The 11,147-nt window shown below is 32.3% G+C and overlaps 3 protein-coding genes across 3 annotated transcripts; 2 read left to right on the forward strand and 1 right to left on the reverse strand.

Moving 5' to 3' along the window:
- Nucleotides 1-172: 172 nt before the first annotated feature.
- Nucleotides 173-2,271, reverse strand: LOC135839292 (V-type proton ATPase subunit D-like). The gene is made up of 6 exons (XM_065355267.1): nt 2,061-2,271; nt 1,647-1,764; nt 1,434-1,581; nt 1,144-1,359; nt 981-1,059; nt 173-906 (listed from the first exon to the last, which is right to left on the reverse strand). Exons 1-6 carry the CDS (start codon nt 2,102-2,104, stop codon nt 765-767), a joined length of 747 nt encoding a protein of 248 aa, XP_065211339.1. The 5' UTR covers nt 2,105-2,271; the 3' UTR covers nt 173-764.
- Nucleotides 2,272-2,667: 396 nt separating this feature from the next.
- On the forward strand, nt 2,668-5,217 carry LOC135841448 (leucine-rich repeat-containing protein 58). The gene is made up of 5 exons (XM_065358409.1): nt 2,668-2,890; nt 2,998-3,529; nt 3,607-3,823; nt 3,896-4,085; nt 4,961-5,217. Exons 2-5 carry the CDS (start codon nt 3,015-3,017, stop codon nt 5,128-5,130), a joined length of 1,092 nt encoding a protein of 363 aa, XP_065214481.1. The 5' UTR covers nt 2,668-2,890; nt 2,998-3,014; the 3' UTR covers nt 5,131-5,217.
- A 2,375-nt stretch (nt 5,218-7,592) lies between these two features.
- On the forward strand, nt 7,593-11,126 carry LOC135841444 (glycerol-3-phosphate acyltransferase 1, mitochondrial-like). The gene is made up of 13 exons (XM_065358405.1): nt 7,593-8,068; nt 8,152-8,289; nt 8,362-8,486; nt 8,573-8,803; nt 8,883-9,040; nt 9,129-9,358; nt 9,438-9,498; nt 9,608-9,792; nt 9,877-10,021; nt 10,095-10,315; nt 10,402-10,506; nt 10,581-10,779; nt 10,852-11,126. Exons 1-13 carry the CDS (start codon nt 7,850-7,852, stop codon nt 11,019-11,021), a joined length of 2,187 nt encoding a protein of 728 aa, XP_065214477.1. The 5' UTR covers nt 7,593-7,849; the 3' UTR covers nt 11,022-11,126.
- The last annotated feature ends 21 nt before the right edge of the window (nt 11,127-11,147 follow it).

Below are 11,147 nucleotides of genomic sequence, written 5' to 3' on the forward strand. Positions count from 1 at the left end.
TCTGTGCAGTACTGCAGTAGGTACTACATTAGTTTACATTTTCGCTGGATTACTACGTACCTCCTTTTTTTTCATTTAACAACCCTCATCAAACATCACCTTTTTCGCGATCGTCCATTACGCACTAAAATTCCAAATTACAAAATACCCGAATGAATAATTCAAAAAAATATTAACCTACTGTAAATATGTATTTAACATGATAAGTTTGCTTAAACAACACAATATGATAACATTAACAAAAATGATTAAAAGAGCTGTACATTCGCAAAATAGATGAAAACTTTGTTTGCAACTCATTGAGATACCGTATACAAGTACCTATACATTGTTACTATTTCATTTTTTTTTTTTGAAAAAGTTGCCTCACTCTCTCATGTGGAAAACAACATATCGTTTGTTTGAAATTCGGAACGGGAAAAAAAGTTCGGGATCAACAATAAGCAAACAAATGCCTGAATACTTCACGTATTGTCAATATCAGGGTGCAGTTATGGTTCTTATAATAATGTATACTTTCATCGTTACGCTGCGAAAATGTTGAATTTATCACAAATATGCCCTAAAATATGTTTCAACACTTGAGTGTTTATGTACATACAAGACGATGAGAAATCACAAAAATTTTTAAATGGAAAAAATTATCCGAAAACGGCTTTAAAATAAGGCTGAAAATGCGTTCGTTCTCGCCATAATATTGGACTATTTCTAAAAATAGGTAACCGTAATATATTTCTAAAGTAAAAGAAAAACCAACATGGAATTTAGAATAGTAAATCTTCGTCTCCTTCGTCAAGCATATTTGATGCTTCCAATTCTGCTGCTGCTTCGTTTGCTTTTCTCAATTGACGAGCATCTTCTAATTTTTTTTTCGCAATACGTTTTTTGTCTTGGATTTTCTTTAATCTGAAAGTTCATTGCCGGTATTAAATGTGGAATGTTCCTTGCATTAAAAGTAATTTTAGTCAAAAGTATTTCACCTATAGAATTCTTCACGTTCTAATTCATCTAATTCGGAAATAATATAAGCGAGGGTTCTTTCAATTCTTGGAATGATAACTAAAATAGAAAACAAGATTGTTATTATTCAATTTAAAAAGAACCTCACACATTCAAAAAAGTTTTTAAAAAGTCTCATCTAACCATGTTCAATAGCATTTACACGACGATTGGTGATTTTGATAACTTCATCTAAGGTTACAAAAGAAGTTTGCAATGATGCTAACTCAACCAGTAATTTAACAGCAGTTTGGTAATTCTTCTTAAGCTTGGCTAACTGCTGACCACCACGAGCTAAACCAGCTAATTCATACGTATCTGTACCATCTTGATAACTTTCGAATACAGGTAGAGTAACGCCTAGAAGTACATACATTAAACATCAATACTCCATCAATAATATTTCGATTCGAATGCATTCAATTTGGACTCACCAGCTACGTTATCTTTCTTGGTACGTATTTTAATTTGGGCTTTTGTAACATTTTGTAAAACAACTTGATTAAAGTCACCAGTAGTGAATTTAGCTTCTGCTAGAGAAAATGCAGCTTCTTTCATTACTTCACCCATTAGAGTTTTCGTCTATCGAAAAAATGACATTAAACGCTAGTATCTGAATTCCTTAGTGTGGTAATAATCACACGTACTTGGACTATTTTTCCTAGAATCATTCTGAATCTCATTTGAAGAGCGTCGGCTTTTTTCTTCAATAAACTGTGACCTTTCTGAGCACCCTTTAGACGACCTTTCATCAAAGTCTGAGCCCTGAACAGAACAAGAATTATGTTTAAGTGGAAAATAGATTACATGTCGTATCGATATCAGGGCAAGAATTCGAACTCAAAATTAGAATTTGGGTTCAGCCGAAGTGTCAAACTTCAACGAAATACTAAATAATCTGAATATCATGCAAATTGCGTTTCCACCAGCGGAATGCCTCGCTTTGAACCAGATTATTTCAGCGCATATCATCCGTAATTTAGCTTAATAAATTAATATTAATAATTTATAATAAGAAATAATTTCATGACACGCCCATTATCAATGTAAAAGAACAATACCCTCGAGATGGGAAGATGGCCAGTTTGTCACTTCGAGCGGACATTTTCGGAAATCTGGATCACTTAGCTTGAACTGAACTTGAATCTTGTGCTCAGAATTCAACTATTAAATATAATAACAATCAAATGAAATATAAAATGTAAGTAAGTCAAATCGACATTATGTAAAATGGTATGTATACTACACGGTAATCACGAAAAGAATTTCGGAGATTTTTGATAGACCAATTCATTATTTACAATTTACATCAATGATGCATCAGCGAAAAAATTTGCTGAGACAACAATAAACTTATTTAAATTTTTTTATTTGATACAAATTTTTTCGATAAATTCTAGTGTTTTTTAGAAGAAATTTTAAAAAAATGAATTTTGAATGTATTTATTGAATAAAAAATTAATTTGTATATTTTTACGAAGTAAAGGTAATTTTTGTGATTTTCAATGTTACCAATCATCATTTTGAAATTAAATCTGTTGTTAACGCGATTTGCGGAAAAACTATGAACTAAATGATAGTGTTTTTAAACGTAACCGAAGTAATCTTACACGATTTGACTAGTTTACGTTCCAAAAACAATTAAATCCGGAGCTTTCTTCCTCTCTTTTATCAGCAGAAAAGCTCAAGCCAAAAATTATCAACTAAAAATAATTATCGTGCGATAATTTTTAATGATTTTTCGCATTAAAATTACGTTTCATACTCAGTTGTCAGTTCTGTTCTCTCGCGGTTAACCCGTACAATTCTTTTGACGCGTTCAAAATGTCAATAATATAATAAATTTCTAGTGATAACGTTGATCAAGTTCTTTCCCTAATTGAACCTCAAGGTAAGTTTTCTTTGTTCCATTTTTGAATGAACAATTTTTTCCATATTTTCAATTTCTTGTTTTAAAATTTTGAAGACGCAGTTGCTTAAATTTAATTTTGTTTTCAGTTTAATCACATTCAACCATGTACCGATACCGACACGATTCTACGTCTGAAAGCAGTGATAATGAAAACCACCTATCACTAAATCCGATCAAAACCTTTGACTTATCGTATACGCTTCTGAACGCCGAAGATGTACGTAAGCATATCGACGAATTTGAAAATTCCGGCGAAAGAAAATGCGAATACATAGATACCGTTTTACTTATACACAATTCTTTGGAAATGGTGCCATTCAATGTTTCGAAGTTCAATAACTTGAAAAGATTGGATATTAGCAATAATCACATTACTTCGTTACCAGATTTCATATGTTCTTTACCGCTGTCTTGCTTAATAGCCAAAAATAATCGAATTACCAACGAAGGATTACCGAAGTCATTCCGAAATTTTAGAAATTTAAAAGTGATAAATTTGAGTGGTAACAATTTATCACGATTTCCAGAACAATGTTTAGAAAACGATTCCGTTGAATTTTTATACTTGGGAAGCAATAATATTATAGATTTGCCGAAGGAAATTGATAGATTATATAGGTAGGTATTTTTTTTTTATCACAAAAAACAACATAATTTATTATGATCCGATATTAATTCCATTTTTATTTATATAGGCTAAAGATATTATGCTTGGGAGGGAACTACTTGACAGAAATACCTTCAACTGTCGGAAGTTTAGATAATTTACAGGGTTTAATTCTAAGCGATAACGCTTTGGAAACGTTACCATCTTCGATCGCAAATTTAAAAAATTTGAAGTCATTGTTACTGCATAAAAATCGATTGCGGATGTTACCAACGGAAATTATTGCCCTAAAATGTTTGACTGAGGTATGTAGTTGATGCGTTGATTTCTTAGCATTTGTGTTTTTTGAAAATATTCTAATCGATGTGAATTTACAGTTGAGCTTACGTGAAAATCCGCTGGTCGTCAATTTTGTCAGCGATATGCAACATAACCCTCCGTCACTCTTGGAATTATCAGGAAGAACGATTAAACTACATAATATTGAGATACCAGAAGGCGAACTTCCAGCTACATTGGAACAGTATTTGAAAAGTGCACATCGTTGCGTCAATCCGAAATGCAAAGGTTTGTATTTAATACCTTTATTCCACTCTCCGAAATTATTTGCGTTATGTTAATTTTTCAGCAAAACACTAAATTTGGCAACTTTTCTGCGTAATTGCGCACGACTCTATTTTTTATCGGTTCTCATCTGATATAATTTTTATAATTAAATCTTATAGCTCTGAGAGATGAAATTTTTCTTTCCATCTTTGAAAGATTAGATTTGGTCGCTTATTTGAAGTACTACGTAATGAATGCAATTTCATTACGTCAAGAAGCAGACTATTGATGTTATGAGGATGAAGAGGGCTGCTGTTCCGATGTAATCTTCATTTAACTGTCAACATTATTTCGCGAGCGAATTAGGAAAATATCCTTCAGTGTGTTCACAGACTTGGATCAAGCGTGGTGGTAGGGCGATTTTACTGTAGAAACGTTTGAATCGAGAATGCGAAAGGTAGTGCAGATATGGATAAAATCAAGTATTTAGATGAAGTATGTACTTTCAGAATAGCTAGCTAGTAGCTACCTCAGGATTTTATTGGAAATTAATCGATGGCTGTGCATTTAAAAAATCCACTCTATCGTCGTTAATATTTGGTTGATATTGCAAAAAATACGTACATACGTTCTCTGAACGCTTATGAAAAGATTAGATAATACAGAAGTGAATGAATGGGACCCATTGTATTCTTACTCGTGATGTAGATTTATTATCTGTAACGGTTAGATTTAAATTATACCACACATAAGTACCTAAGATAAACTACTTAAACTTGACTGCGCTTCTGATATGTTGAATTTTGTTCTTGATTTTTCAACAGCTTTTGTTATGCAAAATGAACTAAAAATATCGTAGAAAATCCCTACTCAATTGAAATTCTATTGTGTTACAGGTGTCTTTTTCGATAATCGAGTTGAGCATATAAAATTTGTGGATTTTTGTGGAAAGTATCGAGTACCGTTATTGCAATATTTGTGTTCTTCCAAATGTGTGGTAAATAATGCAGCTCTTCAGGGAAGTTACACTGACAACGCCATGATGCGTAAAGTTTTACTCGGTTAATTATATTTTTTTCAAAGTTTACACATTACCAACATTTATATTGATTGTTTTACTTTATTTTATTTATAAATTTTTAATACCAGCGTAGATTCATTTATGTTTATTTCGACAGAATTTGATATGAAATTCTGAAGATAGCGAAAAGGTATAATGTAGTGTCTCTGGGTCTCTGGTTTTAATATCAATGAATACGAAGTCATCTTTATCTATTTTAATTTTCTATGGTAAATTGCGCGTAAAAAGTAAAATCAATATTAGGATCGAAAATCGGGATATGTTCTTTAGGGTAATCACGTATCACATATACCGATAAGAAACAATGTTACCCTTGCGTAATAATTTCAAGTTATTAGTATCCACTTCACATTTCAAGTGTTCAATTTGAGATATTTTTACTTCATCGAGATATATACTTCAAAACTGAACGCACCCAAGGATAATTATTCTCAAATTATATGTAGCTAGCTACAGAATAGAATGCAGTGGTCAAAAGGGTCATAAAAATGTAAAAATGAGTCCAGTGGATTGTGTTGAAGTTGAACTTCAACTGTTCATCAATTTATAAAGGACATGAGTTTGGAAATTCAACATCACAAACTACAAAAACACAAATCGAGTCATTCATGTTCACATTGTTCACGGTCTGATTTTTTTTAAAAATTTCGTCATGTTTTTTTTTTTTAAATAGGATCCTCTACTTGATTTTTTATTTGAATCGAGGTGAATAAATGATTTGGTATTTATCTGCTTCAATCAAAATGAACATTGAAATTGTGTTCAATAGGCACATAGATACAATCAAATAAAAGTAGAACGTAAGAATTTAACGTTTTAGTGAAGGAAGAGAGAAAATTTTTCTTTTGTAGCGCACTAAAATGTTGCTTCAAATAAATTAAATAATACAGAGTTTTTTGGACCTAGCCTTGCTTGCACGGGTTTGTATGTAGTAACAGCTCATCTTCAATAATTTTATAAAAATTCACGATCCACGATACCCGCTTGCAATACTGTAAAAAAAAGTATGTTCGTAATATCGTGGATTCCACTACAATTTTTGTCAAAAAATGTATTTTTCTCGAAATCTGAGCAAGTAAGCAGTGCTTAATATGATGATTTCTTATAGGTATATTTAAAAACTTGAAAAGTTGTTCAAAAATAAAGTACAGTTCTGTTCCATTTTTTTGAATTTGCAATTTGATATGTATTAAAAAATTACTTGTTAAAGAAGTAAAATTTCTGTAAAATTTGAAATAAATGATAAAATTTAAGCATACCTAATATGCCAAAAGTGCATGAAAGTGTGCCAAAAATTCTTTAAAACGATGTTAGAACACTCAAAAAAGCATTGAAATCTTGGAAAGTCAAGTGTCAAATTACCTATAACAAAATTCCTCAAAAGTTCTGTACGCAATTACTCATATCCGCAGTCTAAATTGAAAGTGGAAAAAAACAAAAACTAAAATCTGAAAACCAAAAACTTGAACTCAAGCAGGAAATTGAAACCTACCAAACTTTTTAAGTGTACAATTACACATCATGTATGTACATATTTTACCTACCTACAATCTACATGAGTTATGGGACGAACTTCAGCGATATTATCCACTTATCCAGAGCTCCGGATGCATAGAATGAGCTCAAATTTGATACCTACATGGTTTTTCATTTTTCAAGATAATTACAAAAATCCTATGCGAAGCGAAACCGGGATTGGTTGAAAGAAGGAAGACGTGTTGATTTTCTCTGGGTGTAGCAAAAATTTTTGAAGTTTAAATTAAATTGATCGAAGTTGAAGAAAACAAAAAAAGATATATTTTTTCATTGTTTTTCACTTTTACCTTTACCTTGCTATTGCTTTTACCGCAAAAACTGCGTGCCTGTGTAGGTAGAGGTACTGAACTACTGATACAACCAACTAGCAAAAAACGAATAAAACTATTAGTAGGTAAGGTAATTAGCTAATTGTAATTACCTACACACACAACCATGCAAAATTAGAGGACGATTTTTTTAAACTTTTTCTGATTGTAGCGAACTGTTTTTCTGGGTGTAGATGCATGCATATATTAATAATTGCATAGAATTCTTGTAAATAATTAATTATCTTGGGCTTGGCTTGGAATGGAAACGGAAAGGAATGGAAAAGGAAGGCCTTTGTAAAATTTCAAATTTCGTTGACGTTTGGCAGGAGTTGGCACTTGGCAGGAGGATCACAGCCCAGGATGGCAGCCGGCAGGCAAACCGAACCGAAAGCCGAAACTTACCCCTGATCCATTGACCTTTTACATATGGAGAATAAAAGGTCGATGCCCCGATCACGCCACACGCCCCTGATAAACTTCAATCTTTGAAGTTTGAATATTTGAATTTGAGTTATTGAGTTCAACATTTCTGCACTAGATTCTCTAGTTACCAACGTTGAACGTAACGAGTGCTCATTTATGCTAGGCAAGGCAATATTGTAGGGTAGTTCAAAGTTCGAACTTTGACTAACTGGGAAATTTGAAATTCTTTTGAATTTTGATTACTCGAAGTCGAAGTCGATTCTTGAATGTGATAAAAACAATACATGAAGTGCGATGCGTTTGCCGGTGACGACGTTTGAAAAAAGTTTATAAAAAGAGGTTAGACATTTTAAAATTTGTGAGCATGTGCTCAATAATCGCAACAACTTGAAGAATTGATTTCGCTCGTAATTAATTCAAGTTAGAACTTAATCATGGATCATAGTAAAGAACTGTATGGATTTCCAACTTCGGTAAATCTGAAGTATTTCGCCTCCAATTTTCAAGAAAAACAACGAGAAGCAAAACAGAAAGAGAAGGAATTAGCTAACGCTGCGGTCGAAAAAGAAGTATTGAAAATCAAAGAAAGCCCTTGGAAAATTTTTACCGGTAACAAAAGTATAAGCTCTACTGCAGAAATAAAAAATATCGAAGTAAGTAATTCGAATTTCGATTTCGAATTGAAACGCATTTTTCTATATTTTACTTATCAAACGCTCTTTTCTTTTTTATTCAGGAGGAGTTTGTTGATAATTACTATTTGGACTTGTTGAAGCTAGATTACTTACTGACAACCAAAGGAATTCGGTCACATAATTTCAAGCTCTTTCGATTGTTATTCCAATGTAACTTACCGATTGAACATGTTTCGAAGGTGAAATTATGGTTATTTTTGAATAGATATCTAATGTAACATTAAATGTAACACAATTTCTGTACATTTCAGACGCCTTCAACCTCTGATAAACCTGGTGTTTTAAATAGCGTCTTTCGAGCAGCTCACGCGGTTACTTATGGTGTAAAGAATAAAATTGAAAATATTGGTAAACGATGTGTTTTATTCGTGCGCAGGTATATCAATTTAAAATTCTCGGGTAATTTTTTTTTCTGGATTTAATTAATGGAGTTTCTTTCATTACGTTCCTTATTTTCTACAGCGCAATATTTGTCGGCTATGGTCTCAAGTTGGGCCATAATGTTCAAAGATTAATTGTTCCTCTGAAAGATACCAGCGTTCTTCGCGACACTAAAAAATCCGAAATTCCTAATGTGTACCTTCTCAAGAAACATTCGGGTTACGATCTCATGTTCGTTATGCTCTCAGTATTTTGGAGTGACTTACGGATACCGATCGTGTTTTTCAATGAAAACAGCAAAATATGGAAATTGTGAGTTCTGTTTTTATGTTTTATAAGTCTTATCTCGTTGGCAAATGTTTGTGTTTCATCCGTTTCTTTCAATTTAAAGCTCGATTTTTGAAAAACTCATGTTCACGTTAATTGCTTGGAAAAATACGCTTGTTATCGGTCGTAGCAACGATTACGAAGGATTACGGATTCAACTAGAACCGATTTTAAAAAGAAAATGTGACGTTCTTTTCTGCCTTGAAGATGATCATGAAGAAGGTAAGTTTTGAGTGAACGTCTCCAATTGTATCAATTTTGAAAGAATGAGTACCACATGTTAATTCGCTTGATTTATTATGTTTTTCAGATTTTGAACTGCTCGGTCGAATAATGGAAAACATGGTCAACACATCTGCCATTCCAGATGTTTTATTAACGACCGTCAATTTCAGCTACGAAGCTGCGTTCGATGACGCAGTTGAAAATACGTTGCTTTCAAATCAAAAGTTGTCTTTCAATGGCTCATCTTTCAACTATTACTTTAAAACCAACTTGGGGCTGGTGAGAGCCAAGTTTGGAACTCCTGTTTCTGTTAAAGTAATATTTTCAGTTTTGTGTGTTCTTGTTCATTCTTTTATGTTAAGCTTATGAAATTGAAAATTAATTTTTTTTACAGGACGTTATTGAATCTTTTGGAGGGAATGTGTTGCAAAAAGTAACTGCTCGTCTCAATTGGGGTAAGTAATACTTATGCATGAGATGTTATTGAAAATGACTATTTTTGGTAACTATTCTTACTTTATACATACATTTCGTAAGATGAATTTTCATATTCATAATTTGCAGAACTTTCCAAATCTGAAATACTTATGAGCACAAATTTGGTATCTTTCATATTGCTGACCAAATATCGCGATGGTGGGAAATTGAATGATTTAATTAAAGAAGTTGACCATTTCAAAAATGAACTGAATTATCGGAGAAAGCTCGTTGGATTTACTGGCAATGCACGTAGTATAGTTAATCATGCCGTAAGTTGAATTTCGTTCACTTATTTAGAATCTATGATTAAATTTCAGTCACTGATCTATGTACCATTCGCGCACTGTTTTCAGATTAATATGCTTGATAAAAAAATTGCCGTGGTACAAATCAATAACGAGTATGTAATTAAGCCTGTTTTACGTTTACCGGATGTTCTTGGATTATCTCGTTTAAGTCACAGCGCCTTAAATTATTTTGTATTGGACGCATCCATGAGTTAATAATTTTTTTAATAATTTTATGATCATGTGCATTTCTGTAAATGTTAAATTTCAATTTTTTTCCTCAGTGACGTGCCTCGCAATTTTATTCAGGACAAAACTAGAAGGGATATTCAAAGGTGGCGATGATCTGGCTTTTAATTACACTGAATTAGTCGACAGAATTGAGCAACTGTGTGAAATTCTGCAATTCGAATTTAATTTCAATAATCCTGTTTTACCATTATCCAGTGACATCGCTAACGTTATATTCAACTATATTGAAGCGGAATATTTTGTGAAAAATGAGGTAATTAATTTTGTTGGTTAAAGATTCAATAGTTATTTAACTAGTTACATACATGTATTCCTTCATGTGAATATTTCCACGCGTAGAAATTGTTGACTGATGAAGAAAAATGGGGGCACAGACTTGCCAAACATTTAGAAAGTGATGACGAAGATGATGATTACAGGAATAACCGTGGAGATACATATACGGTAACTTCAAATTTTTTCAGTATAAGAATCATGTTCATAATGTTAGTAAAGCTAATGATTCACTTGTAAACTAGGTGCATTTCGATAGTACTGGCGTTTTATTTTCCAAAATCATGTTTTACAAAAAGTCACTGCATCCGATACTCGAGTCTTATTTAGTTACTGTAGAACACTTGAAATCATTGACTAACAAACATGTGATTCATTCAGAATTGACCAAGCAGATTCTCGCGAAATTAAAACAATCTTTCGAGAAAGATCAACTGGAATATCGTAAGAAAATGATTTCTTTTATTAATTCTATTCAACTGAATCATTAAGTTATTTTTCATGATTTTGCTTTAGCTGAAAGTGTCTCGTTGGAATTTGTACGCAACAGCATCAAATTGATGGAAAAGTGGAATGTTCTTGAAAATTATGCCGTAGATGGAATAAAGGTACTGTTTTTATCCAAAGAGTACATTAATGAACGAAGTCTCTGTGATATTGAGTACAAGCTGAGAAGTTTTCTGTAGTCATATCAGAAAATATGAATTTTTTTTTTACATTTTTGATTTTAAAGGAATTTTAATTTTACTTTTGTTAACTGGATTTACCTAATAAAGATTTTTTATTTGGAATGTGTGTTGTGTATGTACTAA

Source organism: Planococcus citri, chromosome 3 (assembly GCF_950023065.1).
Source record: "Planococcus citri chromosome 3, ihPlaCitr1.1, whole genome shotgun sequence".
In the NCBI taxonomy this organism is placed as follows: Eukaryota; Metazoa; Arthropoda; class Insecta; order Hemiptera; family Pseudococcidae; genus Planococcus; species Planococcus citri.